Source organism: Tyto alba, unplaced genomic scaffold (genome assembly GCF_018691265.1).
Source record: "Tyto alba isolate M040663 unplaced genomic scaffold, T.alba_DEE_v4.0 Super-Scaffold_6, whole genome shotgun sequence".
NCBI lineage: Eukaryota > Metazoa > Chordata > Aves > Strigiformes > Tytonidae > Tyto > Tyto alba.
Genome location: NW_024881327.1, coordinates 1060532 through 1081023, shown reverse-complemented (window position 1 = coordinate 1081023; position 20492 = coordinate 1060532). Strand labels below are relative to the sequence as shown.

At 43.5% G+C, this 20492-nt stretch overlaps 2 protein-coding genes across 3 annotated transcripts; one reads left to right on the top strand and one right to left on the bottom strand.

The window, feature by feature from the left end:
• Positions 1-2690: 2690 nt before the first annotated feature.
• SAP30 (Sin3A associated protein 30) lies at positions 2691-9850 on the top strand. Its single transcript, XM_032983936.2, has 4 exons — positions 2691-3449; positions 4962-5084; positions 7691-7789; positions 9513-9850. The coding sequence occupies exons 1-4, from the start codon at positions 3138-3140 to the stop codon at positions 9633-9635; spliced, it is 657 nt and encodes a 218-aa protein (XP_032839827.2). The 5' UTR covers positions 2691-3137; the 3' UTR covers positions 9636-9850.
• Positions 9851-11942: 2092 nt separating this feature from the next.
• SCRG1 (stimulator of chondrogenesis 1) lies at positions 11943-19824 on the bottom strand. Of its 2 annotated transcripts, XM_032983935.2 has the most exons (4): positions 19710-19824; positions 15388-15506; positions 14851-15113; positions 11943-13321 (listed from the first exon to the last, which is right to left on the bottom strand). In XM_032983935.2, the coding sequence occupies exons 2-4, from the start codon at positions 15499-15501 to the stop codon at positions 13267-13269; spliced, it is 432 nt and encodes a 143-aa protein (XP_032839826.1). In that variant the 5' UTR covers positions 15502-15506; positions 19710-19824; the 3' UTR covers positions 11943-13266. The 2 variants fall into 2 exon arrangements, with proteins under 2 accessions (XP_032839826.1, XP_009969049.2); XM_009970747.3 differs by lacking the exon at positions 15388-15506 and having other exon boundaries at positions 19710-19822.
• Between the last annotated feature and the right edge of the window lie 668 nt (positions 19825-20492).

Genomic DNA, 20492 nt, shown 5'->3' with positions numbered 1-20492 from the left:
GCTCTGCTTGCGTGCATGGCCCGTGAACTCTGGTGAAGCCACATGTACGGAGTTGCTGGTTTGGAGCTGCTGTTGCCTTTGAACTGATTTAATTCTTGAAGTTTTACTGTAATCAGTATACTGTTGAAATACTGCACGTTTTGATGTTTATTTAAAATCTTTCCATATATATGCTTCAGTTATATCTGAATACTACTACTAACCACTACCAAAGTTTATGTTGTATAATCCTCATTTTAGATGACATACAGTCTAGCCAAATCCCTCTATGATGAGTGGGTTTTTTATTTCACGGGGCCCAAGCCTTGTAAAAATTTGCAAATCCATCCTGTAGTGAGCTTAGTACTGCCTGATAAGCCCATCTAGCTGCAGTTCTTTGTATTTTTTGATCCCTTCTATGATGCAAGATTAAAAGTGACATGAGTTCTTTGTTACTGTAAGCAGGCATTCATACCAAACGAGGTGGTCATCCCCCTGCACCGGTCACACGGGCCTGCCTGTGTGCTGGGACATCACGCAACCGCGCGGCAGAGCAGATCAGGACTAAACTTCACTGATCTTGTTACTGGGCTAGTTGCAACCCAATCCAGTTTGCCGTGCAGCCGCAGAAATGCTTTTACAAGCACAAAGAAGGACAGGGCACAGGTGTGAAAGCGAGCAACTTATGGCAGAAGCAGAACCATCTTTCTCAGCCCTACTACTGTCTTATTGTGATCTAATCGTGAAACTATGATACTACTTTACTTGAAATTGCACCTATAAATTAAGATATTGGCAAGCACAGCTGGGTAACATAATCTTTTATCCGCTCACAAACTGTACAAAGAGTATCAGAAACATATTTAAAATGCACAAGTGATCTTTCCATCATACCAAATCACAGCAGCCAAACCCAGCCTGACATATTTTATGCTCATAGTAAGGTCAAATCCGTCTGGAGAAATAAAAGGCACCTCAGAAGTTGTAGCCTACGAGTCTAGAAATTGCTGTTCATGACACAGATTTCCACGGAAGAATTCCTGGAACTCACCCTTGTCCCACTTCTCCCAGCTCATGCTTCCAATGTTCTTCTTTAAGGTCCCTTAGCATTGTTACTGTTTGTTTGATTGTTGTTTTTATTTTATTTTATTTTAACATCATTACATTTCTTGAAAGTGTGAAATCACAAGAAGCTCAAAAACTGAGTTAAACATCTGTTGCCTAAGATTGCACAGCGGCAGAGTGTGGAATTGAAACTAGACACTCCACGTAGTCTTTACCTCTGCTGATAACAAAACGGGATTTGGTATTTTTTCCGGCCCTTATCCAATTCCCCTCTCTAATCCGTGAAACGTCCCCTTCTCGGTAACTGCTGCCTGTGACTTTATGCTCCGTTTGGCTTCAGTCTCTGTAACCTTCATTCAGTTGCGGTCGTGGGGAACGTGAAGTGGGACCTGCTCGTATTCTCTAATACCAGGTTATGCAACCAGATTAAGGAGCCATCTGCAGCGCAAACCGAAACTGCGCTATAACCGCGTCCCCAGCTCACGCAGAACTTTGGTTTACGCAGGATCTGTGTCTCCTCGAATCATTCACTGGCCTCCCGGCTCCTCCTTTCCTGCTTCTGCACGCTGGAAACGCATGGCAGGCGATACGGTCAAATATTTCAGTGATTAAATCACTACGCTTTGTGGACAGCCAGCTAGGGTGCCGTTTCTGAGATTTAAAGGAGTATTTGCAGCAGTTCAAAAGGAAAGCAAAACCTCACCCTTCACTGCCTGCGCCCTGAATGAGCTTGAAGGAAAATAGTAGGTCAAAGCTTGCTGCTTCTGCCGCTCTGCCGTCGACAGCTGAATTGTTAAACAGTTTCATGCCAGTGCGTCACTTGGGTAGTTCTGTAAAGTCTCAACGTGAAAAATACTTGCTTTAATCGAGTATTTTCACAGTATCTATTTTAGCTAGTCGTGTACGCAGCAAGGTGTTCGTCACTAGTGAAAACAGTTCTGCATTCTCAGTCTTTTTTGTTGTTAAAGTTGGAAACTCACACTGCGAGTCGTCTTTGTCTTCAAAGATCTGCACTGAGGGAATGCAAGAGGGACCCCCGACCACGCGTGTTTTAGAAGTGGCTTTAACAAAGAAGGACGGAGCGTCGCCCCGCTCTGCAGCCGCGGCCGGCCGGGGGAGCGGAGGGGGCAGGGAGGGGCAAGACCGAGACGGAAGGCGGGTGGGGGGGGAAATCGTAGAAAATCCTAAACAAGCAGCACGAGAAGCGCGGCTTCAGCTGAAACATTCGAGCTAGGAAAAGCAAAGGGGGGGGGGAGGGAAACGCCGAAGCGAGCGGCGCAGCCGGCGGGTGGGGACGGGGAAGCGCGGGCGGCTGAGCCTGTTGTGGGGAGGGGGGGGGTGGAAGAATCAAATCCCAACGGCCGCGCCGCCGGGGAGGAGAGACGCGAGGGTTGGGGGAGGGAGGAACGGGGCCCTTTTAAAAGCGGGCTGCGCCGCTCCCGCTGGCGGCGGGGGGAAGGCAGGGCAGGGCGGCCCGGCCCGGGCCCCGCAGCGGGAAGGAGCAGCGGGTGCCGCCGCGGGACGGCAGCGCCGGGCCGAACGCCGCAAAGCGGCACGCTAGGCCCCCCCCCCCCCCGCCCGCCCGCCCGCCCGCCCGCCCGCCCGCGCTCCCGCCGCCGCGCTGCACCTCGGGAGCGGTAGTTCCCCCGCCGCGCCGGGCGCCGAGGGGGCGGCGGGGGCAGGAACTGCATTTCCCATGGCACCCCGCGGCGGGGGGGGGGGGGGGAGCCGGCATGCGCGGCCGGGCGGGGCGGGGCGGCGGGCTGGTTGCTGTTGTTACATAGGAAACAGCTGAAGAGTCTCCACATGACAGAGGGGGAAGGAGGAAGTGGGGCGACCCGCGGGGCGCTGTCGCCGCCGCCGCTCCGGTAGCCGCGGGGCTCGGGCAGCGGCAGCCGGCGGGGGAGGGTCTTTCCCGCGGCGCGCGGGCCGGCCGCCCTTGCGCCCCGGTGCCGCCGCCGCCGCCGTAGAGGAGGCGGGAGCAGGGGAGCGCCCCGCCGGGCCGCGGCGTCTCGGCGGGGAAGTTCGGTGCGGGGCGGGATCCCGCTGGCGTCCCCCCGGGCTTCCCGCCGGCAGCGGAGGTGGCGCCGGGCATGAACGGCTTCGCCCCCGAAGAGGTGACCCAGCGCGGGGCGGACCCCGCCGCCGCCGCCGCCGCCGTGGTGGGCATCGCGGGCTCCGCCGTGGAGGTGCCGCCGCCGCCTCCGCCGCCGCCGCCGGGGCTGGGTCCGGCCGCCGCGGGCTCGGCGGGCGCCGGGGGTGCGGGCGGCCCCGGGGCCGGGCAGCTGTGCTGCCTGCGGGAGGAGGGGGAGCGGTGCGGCCGCGCCGCCGGCAACGCCAGCTTCAGCAAGCGGATCCAGAAGAGCATCTCGCAGAAGAAGGTGAAGATCGAGCTGGACAAGAGCGTAAGTCCGGGGTAACGGGGGGGGGGGGGGACACCCGGGACGGCCCCACCACCACCGGTGGGACAGGCAGACAAAAGCGGCCGGCGGAGCCGGTTGCTCCCGCGGCTTAGTTGGGTTTGGGGCTTTTTTAAATAAAGTTCAGGGGCGTTTTTGTGGGTGTTGGTTTTTTTTTTGTTTGGGTTTTTTTTGTTTTGGTTTTTTTTTTTTTTTTTTTTTTTCGGCGGCAGGGAAGTGTTGTTTTCTCCTTCCCCGCCTTTTTTTCCCCCTTAGCAAGGTGGAGTTCGGCTGGCGCTGCCTGAAAGTGCTCTCCCTCTGCGGGAAAAGGGTGAGGGGGGGAAGCCTCCCCCCCCCCCCGCCGCCTGCTTCTGGGGGTCCCCTCCCACCCCTCAAGAGCCGGGGGCATCGGCTGCGTGTCCCCCCGTGTATCTGGAGCGGGAAGCAGCGTGGCCGGGAAGCGCTGCTCCTCCTCCTCCTCCTCCTCCTCCCCGGCTGGGAGCGGAGCCTGCATGGCTCCCGGCGCGCTAGTTCGGGTCTGTTCCCGGCGAGAGCGGCGCTCGGCTGCTCCGCCTCGTGTTGCAGTGTTGCACGTCTCCCCTTTTGCCACCGTATCTTCCGCTCGGCAGCCATCAGGCTCGGCACGGCACGGCACGGCAGAGGGAGCGGGCACTCCCCCCCGCCCCCAAAACACGCACACGCGCGCCCTCCCCGGGCCGCCTGCGGGTCCCTTTCCGCGCCGTGAAACGCCCGGGCGTTTTGGAGGGGGTGCTTCCCGGTGCTGCGGGTGGGTTTCCCGGCACGGGAGCAAAACAACTTAAAATGCGCCGCAGCCGGCGTGACTGCTCCGCGCCCCGAGGGCTCCCCCCCCCCCCAAACCCCCCCTCACCCCGGCCCACGGGTCACTCGCCCCCCGGGCGCGGTCCCTAAAGGCAGCTCCGTGCTCCCATTGCCGTGCGAGCGCGCAACTGTGAAATTCGGGGTCGGTACGCGCCGAGGAGTTCTCCCAAAGCGTGCGGATCGGTACAAAAGGGAACTTTTAAAAAAGAAAGAAAGGAAGAAAAAAAAAAAAAAAAAAAAGCTGTGTTGCTTGACCTCGCCTAGGTAGTGGAAGTAAAATGAGGGGAGGATGTGGATGGGAAATGAGAGCCGGCGTGAAATGGGAGCCGGCTTTTTGCTCTCCAAAGAACAACTGAAAGCTTGTTTGTTTTTTTTTTTTGTTTGCTTGTCTCCCAATCCCCGAATTGCGGTGAGTGGCTGGAGGGAGGGTTGTACTCGTGTGTCTCAGCAGCCTGTAACTGCTGAATCAGTCGATTGCAGCACTTCAGTGTCCTCTGGGCCAAGCCGGTGGCAGTGACCTGTAGCACAGCACATCCTTTATTTAGAATAATCCAGTGGAAAAGCTTCCTCGACTCAGTTAATGTGACTGTGGCTGCTGAAGGGTTGTCTTTTTACATATCCTAAGTCTGGGAGAAGCCTACGGGGATTTCACTGAAAGATGCCCTATTACTCTTCTAGGCGAGACATCTGTATATTTGTGACTTCCACAAAAACTTAATTCAGAGTGTGAGAAATAGAAGAAAGAGGAAAGGCAGCGATGATGATGGTGACTCACCAGTTCAAGACATCGACACTCCAGAGGTAGCGAAATAGTTGGGTTTTTTTCTAATTGTTGTGCTAAATTTATTCTTAATGACTACTGAGTCTGCGTGAATATTGCTTTCCCGCTCCTACAGCTCTCCTTGCTTTGAGGCACGTGGTAAAGGGAAGACTCGATTCGCTCTGTTCTAAATGTATCAAAGCCTAATTGAATTTTACAGTGAATTTTCTCTATTAATTGTGCAGAGTAGAATGAACAAGAGCCTCTAGATGATTATTAAGTGTCTGCTAGTTCTCTCAGAAAACTGCTGTTTTCAGCTTTCTCCTTCTTAGTGCTTCCCCTCTAGAGTGTTGCTTTGCCACATATCAACAAATTCTGTCTCCTGCAGGAGTTGACAACCTGAAGGGAATTGCACGTAGGGCTTAGGATATAAATGCTTCTCTGCCCTGTCCCTCCGATACTCTCCTTCTGTGCTAAATGTGTTGCAGATGGCTCCTGCAGTCACTCCATTGCCTTAGTCACATTAAGCACAGAAAGTTTCATGATGGTCACTCTTTGTTTTTACCCCGTTGTTGGGGGAGCTGTACTAGAAAGGAGTGGAGAAAGATGGTGTTTTTTCCAACTTGTTTTTTCCACTGCAGACCAGTGAAACTTCACCCATTAAAAAAGTGAACCAGAGCTTTCAACCTTTTTCATAAGAGTAGTGGGAGAGACTGTGCCTATGGCTCTCTTTTTCCTACATGTGCTCTGGATTATTTCTGCTACTGCCTGGCTTAGCAGGTGCTCTTCAGTGTGTTAATTTTGAACAGAGGCCATAATGCCTACCTGGTCCCTTCGAAGAGGGATTTTTAAAGCATTCCTCAGAAATTGCTCCGTAAGTGTTAATTTAATGGCATCCTTGTGGTCAGCATCTGCAGATACCAGCAGCATGAAGTGATGAAACTTTATACAAGAATCTATGCCTAAAGGCACGTGGCTTCAGTCTGAAGGCTCTGGCTAAGAGGATTTTAGGGGATTGGGAGTAGTGTGGTGCTGGGCGTTTGTCTGTTAAATATCTGGGATCGCTTCTTTGAAAGATCTGTCTAAAGGTAATGATCTATGTAACTTCAGGTAGCTCTGGCACAGTGGTAATCACAGCTGTCCTGCAAGCCTGTTTTGTTTTCTTATGCAAGAATTATAAAACATGTCACAACTGATAGATTTCTCTAGAACAAGAAAGCAAGCTTTATTTTTTAATGGTACTGCTGTGGGAAAGAAAACTGCCCGAGAAGTATTTTTGAGGAGTTTCAGCTAGCCATTTGGACGACAGCAGTATGTCCATTCCATGTGATTAATGTATGCCTTAGATGCCTATTGGCCCTTGACCTTTTTTATTTTCAATTGCTATCCAGATTACTAAGGGGGGGGGGGGGGGGGGGGGGGGGGGGGGGAGAAGAATCATTCTTCTGAAGACTCGTACCCCCATTTCCATCTCAGTGATGACCATCATTACCTGTTAGAAGTGACTCCTGCAGGAGGAGAAGTGGCTTCTGCAGTACTGGTAGCTTCTGGGACTTAGTGGAAAGCTGCTGCTACTCTTCTGCGTGATGTTTTGGGGTGTGGGTTGCCCACTGTGACTTGGAAAGTGGAATTTGTGCCATGTGAACTTTAGAATACCAAAGGACACTCATCCTCTACCATGCAAGGCAGCATCACATCAAGTCCGGCCGAGTTACCAAGTATGGCAGTAGCACTGCTGTTGTTTAAATATTCTATAGTGAGGCTGCTAAATAGATTTAAAGCAAAAGTGAATGTTTAAACAATCCTTAACGCAGCGAGTTTGGAGAATGCTACTGTAATTGCAATAAATCTAGGAGAGTTTCTCATTCAGTCTGCTTTCTCAGTTTGCTTTCCCACTCAGTCATCTGATTAAGCTCTCTTACCATCCCAGCCTCCTAAGCTGTTGCTGAGAGAAGTGACTGCTGATCAGAGTTCATGGGATTCAAAACTAACAGAGTGCTGGGTTAAGGTTGCGTATTTGTATCCCTAAGAGGACCTTGTGCAATTCTCTCAACTGTTAACTCATGCTGAAAAATAGTTTTGGACAACTACACCCATGCACGTAACTCCTGCATTGTGCTTGTGTAGCAGGGATATGTTTGGGGAGCAAGAGCAGCTGTTTTCTTCTGTTGCCTCAAGCCAAGAAAACTTTGTGCTCTAGACTTTTTCCTGATTCTAATAAGTGCTATCTCGTGGTGCAGATGTGCACGTCACTTGTGTGAAATTTGATGGCCGAAATCAGCATCTTCCTATATGTTTTGTAAAAGTTGTTGCTGGGCTTTGTGTTATCATGCTTGAACTGGGGAACAAACAAAAAACCCCAAACTGATTAAAGTACAATAATGAGTTCCAAATACTGTCCACAGCTGAAGGGAGGCAGAGGCATACTTGGTAACAATACAATGCTTTTAAACTGAGCTGGGTTGTTTTCTGCTGGAAGGTGCAGGGTGGAGTTTGTTTTCTGTCAAAATTAGATCTGCCGAGCTGACTGTTTACACTTCTGTATCTGTGAGATTCCAAAATGTTTTTGAGAGGCAAACTATTAATGACTGAATCCTTTTCAGGTACACTAGATTGTTTTCCTCCCTTTCCCCCACTTTTCTTTTAGGTTGATTTATATCAGTTACAAGTAAACACACTTCGAAGGTACAAAAGACACTTCAAGCTACAGACCAGACCGGGACTTAACAAAGCACAGCTTGTTGAAGTACGTATGAGTGTTTGTCCAATAATAGAAAATGCAACTTGCTATGGCATGTGGTTTTCTATACAGTGTGATCCTTGCATAAAGAACATATGTAATCTGGATTTTAGGAGAACAAAAGGGAACTGCTTATCTAGCTTCCTTTATTGGCCACAACTCCTGAGCCAAGTAAATCAAAAGTAGAAGTTCTTTCCAGAGGAGGGACTTAATTTCCGAAAGGAGTGTGTGCCGCTTAAGAACACAAAGTGTTGAGCTGGAACAGTAAGATGATCTGAGTTACCCTGAATATCATAGAATCATGGATTTATAGTCTGTGCATCAGTCATACCTTCACCCAACGCGTCCTGCTGAAAAGAACTAGAACCTGAGAGATGTCAGTGAAGTTCTAGCAAGGTTCAGACTTTGCTTTAAGAAGCTAGTTACTGCAAACATATGTGTTTCTGTCTATGCAAAGTATGGAAACCTGAAAAACAGGCTTCTATTGATGGTTAATTCTGTTAGTTAAAACCACTGGGATCTACCATCAGAAAAAATGGAACTTTATGGAATTAGGTTTTTTCTTACCAGTATTTCTAAAACTGTTGAAGCTGTGTGTGAGTACAGCTGTACGTAAGCATTTTTGCTGCATGTGAGTGTAATTTTAAAGTTGTTCTGTGCTGCAAACATGCATGTAAATAGGTGGGAGAACTGGTGATCCTCTCTTAACAGGGAGGTATAGCTACCATTTTTCCACTTCTGTGCAGCGATGCACTCAGTTGTACGTTGGTGCAGACATTTTGTTGGTCTCTCCCTTAATCTGTGTGGATTAAAGGCAAGGTTCTTAAATGTGTGGGAGGTCTCAAAGCTGAGCTGTAAAAGAATAGTGCTGCTGCCACTACAAGTAGGAATGTAAAAATCAATCTTCTTATATGTGAGTTGAGGTACAGCTAGCTCTTGAATTACCAGGACTGTGATTTGAAAAAGCACGAGCAGTATTTGCTCTGCAAAACTGGTGTTGCCAAGGGTCTGCTTTAGGTGCATCTCATGAGTTATTTGCACTCGATTATTCTTACGCTGCGTGGTGTGCACAGGCAAAACTTCTGTCACAAGCACTATACCTGCCTTCTTTTAAATCTGGTGTTCATTTTGATGAAGGGAGAGACTTCTGTGGAATGACAAAAGTGACTCAAGAACTGTTCAGAGACTGTAATATTTTAGTGGTTACAGCATGGTGAATTTTCATGGATAGCTCTTTTTTGAAGAGTTATATGTTCAACTATAATTCTTGTTTTGACTTAAATGTTTCTGTGTGTGACTTGATACAGACACACGCCACCCCCCAAACCTGAGTGGTGAGCAGTAGCCTCTAATTTCTGTGCTGTTGCTCTGTTGATAGTCTATAGTCATTACTTGCTTTGTAGTCAAGCTTTAACTGCACAAATGTAATGATACTTCCATGCTTGTTTGGAGAACTCCTTTGGTTTTTCTGAAAACTTTGGGGGCTTTTTACTTTGGAAATGAGGGTATGGTCTGCTATATTTAGTTCATAGTTCTCAATAAAATGGTTCCTGTTTACCTTTTTTAAGACTATTAAAGACTTTTGAAGAGGGGTTGCTTTTCTTTTTTTTTTTTTTTTTTTTTTTTTTAAGCTTCTTGATCAACCTTTTAAACTTTAATGATTTAAATCTGAATCTTCAGTTTGTGCATATGAGTGGTTATTTAACTTCCTTACATTCTTCCTTTATAGATAATTGGCTGCCATTTTAGGACAATTCCAGTGAATGAAAAGGACACCTTAACATATTTCATCTACTCTGTGAAGAATGACAAGAACAAACCAGATCTAAAGATGGATAGTGGGGTTCATTAGATGGAAAAGGTTGGGACTGAGACTCAGGCCGCAAATCAAAAGACTGAGGGTTTTTGTTGATATGCAAAAGCTTTCTTTGTAACTTTTTTTCCCCAGAGAGTTTGTCTCTGTTTTATTTTTCATAACCTCGCTGATTTGTTTGAAAACCATCTCTTATGAAACAGATTTCCTCAGCAAAAGTATTTTAAATAAATATCACTGATATTGTTGCTCAAGTGGGTGTGTTTGTAACTTATTTAGTGAGTTACTTGTACCTAATAGCTAAGCTTTGACTAACTGTAATAATATTAAAATATTTTTCAATTAAAGTGTGCCAAGGATATATTTTATGAATATTCTTCAAGTTCTCATGATGCAATGCCTTAAGAAAAAAAAAAAAAAAGCTGTAGCAGACTTGGCAATATGTTCTTTTTCCTAAGGTAAAAGCTTTAAAAGACAGTTCCAGTCGTTAGTTGGACAGAAATGGCTGAATTGCATTTTTTTGTCATTTTGTAAACAAGAATTGATGGGGGCTTCTCTGATTTGTTCGTTCATTGCTGGGTTATGTGCTTCTAAGCACTGGGGCCTTCCTGCTCCTATATTAAAATTTTAAAAAATGCAGCTCTCAAATTTCAAAGCTGTAAGTACAGATGAAAAGACTGCTGCAGCTTACTGTGCTGAGGAATCCTTCCAGTTGGTTAGAAATCCTTTAGCTGCTGACTTTTCCATTCATCTACATAGTCTGCTGCGAAGAACTGAACTGGAGAATGGAAGGCAAAGTCTGTGCTGGGTCAATATGGTATCTTCTAATAGGCATACTACTTTTTCATGGTCTGCATTAGCCTATAAATGAACAAAACAAAAAAACAAAGCCAACCCAGGACTGATAGTAATATATAAGAAAAATATCAAGCTATACTTTTGCTTTTAATTGAATACCTTAGTAAAGTCTGATTTTGAAGACTATATTATGAATAAGTTCTTATAGTGTTGTTTAACTATTGTGCCACTCTAAATGTGTGGTGTATGGGATATGATTTCCTTCTGCCTTAAGCTGTGCACAGAAATTGAAGAAAAGGCAGAGGGAAAAGAGTTTTCATCTTAAAGCAGAGGAGGACACAGCTTTAGTTTCTTCGGTTAGCACTTGTTGCAACTCCTAACCTTACTAGATGTTTAAAAGCTTTTTCTTAATTTGGGAAAAATGGAAAAGCAATATTTATATGGTCTAATCAGCTGCCTGTTAATCCTGTGAGGTTTTTTTTGAAAACTACCGCTTTGCTGGCATCACTGCAACTAAGATGTTCCACTTTGTTGTTTTTTTTTTTTTTTTTTTTTTGACCTGTGATACTTGCATAGAACAGAATCATGATAAACCCTAACCTCAAACTGGCTCCTTTCCCAGTAGCTGTGTGGCCTGATTTCTTTCACTTGTAGCGTGTTACATAGTTCCACAACAAAGTTCTGCAGTGTTGGCTTAAGTTCAAGACAGTTAGTGGTATCTAGCCAGTGGCAGCTAATATTGGTATTCCTTTGAAGAGATATTTTAGCACCCATTTCACTACAGCGACTGTGAAGTTACTTGCTAAATATCCTTTGCACAAATTCAGCTTGTCATCTTCAGAGTACTTGGAGAAACAGCCAGGGAACTTGGCTGTGGGTAGGACATCTGAAGGACAAAGGCTTTTTCTCCAAGTGTGTGATGGGGTAAGTGTTCTCACCTAGGCCTGGCAGGACCTGCGGAAGAAGCTTTGGGAGGGAAGGGGAGTGGGGAGAGAAACAAGAGCAAGTTTCTGTGGGAAATCAATCCTGAAGTAGTGGCCTAAGTGACCCTACCCTGCCGCATGTGGAAAGTGGCAAGATTTTTCTCCAGTGATTAGGGGTTTTCCTTAGCCAGGAATGGTGGAGGAAAAGTAACTGAAAACCACCTACTAACTTCACTAGCTGGATTTGCATCTGCCTTTTTTTTTTTTTTTTTTTTTTGCTGCTGCTGCTTTGGAAAGCTGTGAATGCCAGGCATACGCAACATGATTCATGTAGAAAGTAGATGGTACAACCAACAGAAGTTATGTGCCCTTATTACTGCTAGACGCTTATGGAGGACTTTGCACAAGAGCAGATACCATATGTTTTCTTAACAGAGCACTGACTTTGGCTATTTTGACTGTGGGTTGCCAGATTTATGGGTTTTTTTTTTACCCTTAATTGATTTGGTAGGAAGCCCAAATGACTCAGGAATAATTACACCAACCAGGCTTAAAAAGCCCAGTGACACAAACTGTTTAACAGTCGGTAGCCCAAAAATTACTTGACAAAAATAGCACACACGGATTTACTTGAAACATTTATTATTAGCTATGTATAATCACCCCTCTCCCCCATTATCCAGCCCTCGTTTACTAACAGAGTAAGAAAAACAGTCATCATAGTATTTCCTACTGCCTGTGAAGCAAGTCTGGTAAAGTGGTAATAGCAGTTTTTGTGGTGTAATGTTGTGTAAGGTTATTAGATGAACAGTATACTTTTTGAATAGAAAATACTATAGTTTCTTCACTACTACACACCTATGTGACTAAAGAGTTTTTATTTTTAAGACTGACTTGTTCAAGTGGTTTTCCTTAAACTTAAAGGGACCTAAATTTTTGGTTGTTTTTCTCTTCTACTGTAACTGGTTTTGGCAAGTGTTGAGATGTGACTTGTATATCTACAGCCTGGATCATGATCCCTCTTAAACATTAAGATGATTACTTCTGATATTTTGAGACACCTTTGTCTTCACTTCATTAGCTAATTCCCTACAGGGCTAGCCTAAAAATAAAAACCCAGCACTTTAACTAAATTCTGAGGTACTGTATTTCAAACAAGATTAAAAAAGCTAGTTAAGTGTGGACTTTTATGTTGCCTTAACAGACCTTGCATCAGTCCCATCCTTTTTAGACATCTTTCTGAATACATATACACACTATTGTAACTGTTCTAGTATTTTAAAACTTCAATGATAAGTTTAACCCATTTGAGGTTTTACAGACTGCATAGTTAATTCAGGGGACCAGTGAGACATAATTAAGACCTAAATGTGCTATTAATGTGAGTTTGACTCTTTTTTTTCCACTGGAATTTTCAGGTATGAAAGGTGAAAGTTTACCTTTTGTATGTGCACGGTTGTTTAAGGTGACTAAATAAAATGTGGGAGCTTGTCTGCAAAAGTACCAGCTACTGAGTAACTTCAACTCAAAACAACATTAACTCTGTGGTGGCAATAAAGCAATAGAAAGTTGCACTTCCAGTAGGTTGCTATGAGAGTCATGTTCTTAACCACATGAAGGCTTAAGCTTGGAGTTTCTTCATCAAAACTAATTGAGAATGTTGTGTTGAGTAACATGAGTTAGGCTTTTTGCTGGGGAATGCGTATTAGGATGCATTAAGAGCTTGTACAGTCTTTTACACCATTATAGAAATTAAGGCAGCTACCAAACTTGAGAACTTCTTACATATTTGAAATTCCAGATAGGGTATAGAAACGAAATTTTTCTACAGCGCAAAAAGAGGCACTGTCATGTTGTTAGATGTTAGTGGTTTTGGATTTCCCCTTGAAAGCATTATTGTGTGGTTGTAGAATGATGTCTGTTTTCTTCTCCGGCAGACTTGATGTACATCACTGACTGTTGCAGGGGATCACAAAAGATATCTTTGGTCCAAAGAAAATATCCCTGAAAGATAATATCAAATATTTAAGTAATTAGACCATTAGTTTATCAGAACATTAACATGACATGCATTTCCAGTTGTCGATTTTTTAGCTTATCGTGGAATATATGTAGGATTCCCTACCAGCAATGCAAGTGCAACTGCAGGTCTGGATGGAGGTACTGCATTTCTACCTCTGCTGGCCTGGTTTTAGAACTGATGGCAAAACTTTCATTGACTGACCAGAGTGCCAGGACTCCACCTTGGTGTTTTAGCTTTGAGAAAATAAACTTAACAAATACATAATGCAAAAAAATAAAGAACTTTGGCATGTGTGTGCATACTGTTTAGTGCAATTTGTCCTGAGATCAGACCTGCAAAGTAGGTCTTCTGTACCTCAAGGCAGTTGAAGGAAGACCCCCTTACGTATTTGTATCAAAGTAAGAGGCTCCTCAGAGATCAGAGATTGAAGCTGAAAACCCAAAGTGTAATTCAGGTTGAGGACACCATATCTGGTTTTAGAGAGAGTGAAATATGGAAAACTCATTTAAACCCTGCTCTCAGTTTGAATGTGAGGTTTCTAGCTTTAGAGGTCATTCCCACTTGGCTCAAATCTAATCTCCAATGGGAGTGCTGAAAAGTTTCCTTTTACTGGATTTTAGGGGACTTGAGAAATTTCGGTGGTAAGAGGAACGCATATAAAAAGTAATTTTTGTTTTCCCATATAATGCCATCCCATTTTAGTGTCCCTGAAGTATTAGTAAGTTTTGAAGTGTTAATATTTTTAATCTATATTTTTTGAAGTAAAGACGTTGCTGGAAAGCTGAATGAAATAATATCTCTTAATACATTTTATTACTTTAAACGAGTATGGGCTGGTGGTGTTTATTAACACAGCATTAATTCTGTTGGGATGTACATTCTTTCTGCAAAAGAACAACAAAAAACCCCATGTTCAGTGAGAGCTTCACCATTCAGCTTTGCAAGCAGTGCCAGAGAGTCAGAGAAGTGTGGACCTTCTTGGGCTAAATCGTTTCCCATCCTTGCAGGCATTTGTGCACCTCTCTTTCCCCCTGTTTGCTCTCTTACTTTTAGCAGCTGACTTTACAGAATCGTTTATTCAACTGATGTATCTGCATTCGCCTTGGAATAGCAATACAGTTCTTTACTGTGGAACAGAAATAAAATGGGGTTTTTTTATGGTCCTGAACACACCTTTAGTGCCAAGGGCTGTGATTGAGAGTTTCACGTTGTTCTCATACTTAGTTTAGATCAAACAGAGGAGTCAAAACTTGGGTAATTTTAAATGCTAAAGTCTCCTATAATAGGACATGCAGGTTTCCAAAATATGCAAAGCATGTCCTAGGTGAGCCCCTGAAAATCAAAGCCTGAAAACTAGCAGCATATCAGGCAATTGGCTATATCTTGATATAGTTTCAAACCATCTGAAGTGATGCATTTCTTGAAAATTGTAGCTTATTCCAGTGGAAACTGTAAAACAATGGAAATATAATGGATGGTCATACAGAACGTGAAATGGGCATGGTCTTACTTTGGGCAGCAGAGCAACTCATTCAAGTTGCAGTAACAGATGACCTCGCAGCCCTTCCCTTCCCAAAAGTGATCTTGCAGACCATCAAGGATTTGTCGAAGGTTCGCCCCGCCCTCGGGGCCGTTGTGACAGGTCTGGTCTTTGAGGGCCCTCTTGTAGCAAGAGGGCCGCGGGGAAGGCGCCGCGGGGGTACCCAGGAGGGTGCTCAGCAGAAGCAGCGCCGAGACCATCTTCATTTCTGCGAAGCTTCCTGCAGCGGGGTGCTAAAGAGAAACGAGGTACGTGACACAGGTATAGCTGCTGAACAGGTCTCTCTCTCTCTCCAGTTTGCTTCCTGGCTTGCGTGGTTTTTGGTTTTTTTTTCCCCGTGAACTTTTGGAGGTTTGAGCCAGAGTGTTGGAGAGTGTTTTCTCCTAGGAGGTAAATAATATTGCAGCAGAACTGATATTCATTACTTTCTGTACAGCCTTGGGATTCCTTTCATTGGGAATTGAGGCTTCTGTTGCTGGCAATTTTGTTGTTTCTTTGGCCTCTCACCTTGAGAAAATTGCTTTGAGCTGGCTGTGTTCTCTGGGTGGTGTAACTGAAAGTGTCGATTGCTACCAAACCAGGGGGAAACGTCCAGGTGTGTTTCCTTGCCTTCCTGGCCATTTTGCCTGTCAAAACAAGAGTCACTCACATAAAATTAATAGTATCTTTCCCCATCATAGTTGTGGAAGAACTGTCTGCTGACTGAATCCTCTGTCACGGACTGCTCAAGAAACTGAAATGTTAAAGAACAAAAAGGGCTGAAGCTCTGCAGTGCTGCCGAGCGCCGCTGTCCCGGACTTCGGGCTCCGGTATCATACAGCATTACTTAGAATTTTCTCTTTTGTTACCTTTTTTTTTTTGTTTGGTACTGAAAACTGCTTAGTTGAGTCTTGTGGCAGGAGATCATTGTGTTTTAACTGGCTTTTTAAAAGACAGGATAAATTATCCCTTGCAAAACTCCTGTTGGTGAGTAGGCTTTCCATCATCTGCATGAGCTTGTTTAACGCTAGTTGTGCTATTCTGCAACCGCGCCACAAAGCTTTGGATAAGACCCTTGAACTTGCATTCACTTTTAACGTTCATTTTGCACAATGCTTCAACCTAGACTTTATTGATATTAGGAGAGGGGGCTTTTTACCTTTCCTCAAGCTTGAATGAATGGGGTCTGATATCTGACTGAATTTAAATAGGATTTCTGCTCTGAAAACTAACCTAAAGGAATGGCGAGCTCTCCCTGCGTGTTCCTCACTGTACATGTGTTAGCCTCAAGGAAGACTTTGCTGTCCTTCATCCCGTTGGTACTTTGAAGTCGATCCCTGACACTACGATGTTATGGCTAGCTCTAGTCTTTCTTGCAGGGCTGCAGCATACAGTGCTCTAGAATAAACTGAAAGTAACCAGTCATAAGGCAATATCTGATGAAAAACTATCAAAGGCCAAGAAAGATGGCAGAGCTGTTATCTAGATTTAAAAAAAAAAAAAAAAAAAAATGTATGCCAGCTGTAGAAGAGTCCCACTTGGGTTACTTTGTAAAACGAGGTCACTGCTGAAAAACAAATAATAAGCTGGTAAGTGTATAAATTTACTGTATCTTCAAGTAATTTTTCCTGGGTAGGTATATAACCACCATAGCTATCTTGCTGATCTTTCATTTCTTCAGCCAGTGAATGACATGCCAGAGACTATAAAAAAATTTCTGAATTTGGATTCATATTGAGGATAAAATACTACATCTTGATGCTCTTCAATTCTATTTTTCCATAAGATTTTGTGCAAACTTGTTTTCTGAACACCAGTAGCCAAATAAAATAATAAAAAGTGGCCAATACATTAAAGAACATGACAGAAGTGAAAATAAGCTCTTGTGTATTTTTTAACTTCTGTTGTAGAAGCAAAATTCATTGAATGATTCCTTTTAGTTTCCATGAACTTGAGTGTGAACTTTTGAGTAGGAGACTCCTATAAACTACTAGTAATGGAGCCTTGGGGATCTATTTTTTAATTACCTTGGAGTGCAGTATTGAATAACATACTGTCTTTATTAGTTTTAGACCTCAAAACTACTTCTCAAATAAAGTAAACATTGTTCTAACTTTGCCTGATGTTGTTTTTTGAGACTTGAGTAAAGAATCTGTATTATTACAATAATGGTTTTATTTTGTAGGAGTATAAACACTGCAGTTATGAGCGTTCTGCTCAGAGAAGTCTAATGCTTAAAGAGAATAAGTTTGTTTATACTATACCTTGATAAATGCCAATGTTAAGGAGTACAATTTAACATTCCTCTGTTCAAATAATTGAGCTTAATTATTTAAGTTTTTAATGGAAGAAAATTTCCGTGAAAGAGAAATTTAGGAAGAAGGGAGTTTATGCCTTTGTTTCCTGTGATTGGATTATTCTGGCAGTTCTTCCCCCGAGGATGAAGCATTCACGATATCTTGATCTTGTGTATGTTTGTTTTTTTTTTTATTTTTATTCCTAATAATTTGTGTGATCTTTCCTTACCTGGAGTTCAGCTCGAATGCTCATTTGAATCTGTTGCCAGCTGCCTGTGTGCTCAAAGTTTGCAAGAACTCATTCTGTCCTGAAAACAGGCAGATTTTCTAGACTGTCAAATTGCTGGATTCAAAAATCGTGACCTACAATTTAAGGTAACACACTACTTGCCTTGGAACATAGCAGGATATTGCTGTAGTGTATCATCAAGAGGCTTTGTATGGGTGAGTGCCAAAATCAGTATTGGCAAAGTGAATATGCTGATAAAGCTACAGATAGGCAGCTTCAAAAACAGGTCAGTTATGCATCTTACCAATGCTCAGCATTGTTTTTATTCAGAAAAAAAAAAATTATTTTGTTGCTGCTTAAATATTTTTTCTATTTTTTTTTTTTTTCAGATCATAACCGAAGGAAACTTTTATTCAGAAGACCTTTCTTCAAAAGGTTATTTCTTTCTTATGAGAGAAAGGTTCCTATTTGCAGGTGAAAGATTGCCAAGGACCTGAAGTGTCTCATCAGCTCCCTGCACAGAATCAATGCTGATAAACTCGGTAGACCTTTCAGATGCAGCATCTTTTTTCTGACAAACTGCTGCAACTTCTTTTCCTGATTGTGGTTGCACAGGTGATGGAGTGTCACTGGCTGCCTAGGTAAAGAACAGAGCTAGTATGTGCGTATTTATTTCAAAATGTATGTCAAAGACCTTATCTGCTTTTGCAACCACAGAAACGGTCTTTTCTCCTAAAACAAATCGGGGGAACAAATCCCGTCACTAAGGTGACTCAAAGACTCACTGCCAGCAATCACCCTCTTACATTTATTTTATAAAACCTTCTGAAAAGATAATAATGCCAATCATGCTAAGCCTGACCAAGTTGGTCTCTCAAGACTATATGATTTTAAATTCTAGCAGGAGCAGCACCATCTAAAGGTATTTAAAATGAGCTCCTAGCATTTGCATAAGTTCTTGTCAATGAATTACTTCGGTTACTTTGACATGGTATAAGTAAAGTTTGAGACCAAGTGCAGCTGGGAATACAAGAGCTTTGAAATAATTTGGAGTTTTGTGTAAAGGAAAATGGTTAGTTTGGGAATATGAATGATGAGTCAGGAATCAGTGCTATCCCTGCTCGTTCAGCTGCGAGTGCTTTAATCACCCTGCCAGGCAATTCAGCACCGTACAGTCTTTGGGATCTGCTAGATGCAGAGGTACGCAGAAAAGACCAAAGAGAAAAAACAAAGTTTCAGCCTCCTTGCCCAAGAACAACAGGGTAATATTTCATGGGAAGTGATGCCCTTTAAAGGTCACGGGGTATTAGTAGGAGCTCAGGTGTTAGAAACAGGGAAACCTCAGAAATGGCACAAAATGTGTATTTCAGCACCTCTAGAGATCCTGCATGTTTGGGAAAAGATAAATATTTACAGTTTGGTCTATCAACTATTAAATACACCCTTCAGAGTTATTAAGCAGGCTGCAACTCCAGTTGCCTAATCTTGAAAACCAGGAATACAGTAATGGTTACACTTCTGGTGTATGACCTTTTCCAATCTGTCCAGTGGCATGTGCTGGGTTAACAAGTTGCACTTCAAGTGAAGCAAATGTAATGTATATTTGCTTTTTAATGTGCATTGAGTTCAAGAGCTAAAACCAGATATTTAAAATAAAATGTCTTTTATTGTTTATTTGTTTGTCAAGTTTTCATTTCAGAATCACATGTAAAATGCTGAGCTAAATATTTAATATTTAGTGCGTAATAGGTTTATTAGTGCATTCCTAAGAAACTATTACACAAGAGCTGCATAACTGATAATACTATGAAAAAGTTTTTTCCGTATTAAAAAAAAAATAAAAATCTTTCAAATCTATTTTGCTTGAACAGTTGGTGCTTTGTAAAGACAGCAGCTATTCCATGGAGGATGAATTCAATGAATTACTGCTTTGTAATTACCATCAATACCATGATTCTTTCCAGAAACTGAGTTCTCATTAAAGCCCATTTAGTTTTTTTAAAGACAGCAATTCATTGTGAACATATCTCTCTCCGTATTCACCAATTTTGCAATCATTGACCACTGGAAAGCAATATAGTATGTTTAATGACTTCAGTTGTTAATATGTAGCATCCCACTTTGAAGAAGAGCAAGATAGTCAAAGAATTATCTTTAGCTGGTTCGTATCCATGCATGTATCTTGAATAGCATCTCTTGCCTACAATAGATCTACTTCTCCCAAATTCTCTTCTGCATGTTCCCATATATATTTCTAATTCTGTACTCTCTAACTAGCGTCAGCAGAACAAGTGCACAAGGATAATTTCAGGAGCAAGACGTACCTTTCTCTTCTGCTTCACTCCCTTCCACTTTCTTGGCAGCTGTGTCTTTTTCGATGTACCCAGAGTGAGCGAGAGCTCGCAGGGATGAGAAGAGGGAGGGCTGACAGGAGACACTGTACAAACAGCCCTTTGTTTGTCCCGATTTCTGCCTGTGACTGACGTGTTCTCTTCCCCAGCGAGGGGCCAGAGGTTGGGCTTCAAGACCTACCTCTTTCAGTCGCTGCCAGCCTAGACTAGGGAGTGAAAAATGAACGTATCCTTTTCAACAGGAAACTATTAGTTCATCCAGGATCCAATGAGAAGGTGTCTCCTCAGAGAGCAAAGCATAACATCCAGAACTGGGGAAGAGGAAACACCTCGTGGTATAACCGTATCTTGCTGTGGAGCGTGAGCAGGCTGGGGGGAGCAGGAAGGAGTGGGGTCCCAGGGTCACACAGCCAGAAGAATGTGGTTGCTGAGCAGACACCTTATTTTGCATTGGGTGGAGAAAAGCAGACCTAGCCAGCAATTTCTTGCAATACTTTAATTCCCGACTTTGGGATTTTTTCAGGTTTTTGGAACTGAAATAATAAAAAAATCCCTGTAATTACTTTAACTAGGCTGCTAGTACAGCATATTCAGTGATGCCATGCATTGAGTTCCTTGCTGACCAAACATTTAATCAAGAGGTAAAGCATTACTTTGAATAGTTTTTCAGAGGAAGTTGTTTTAGACTAATATAGCTAATCAAATGATCTGGTACCGTTAAAAACACATATTGAGGTTCTTAAATGGAATTGAAGT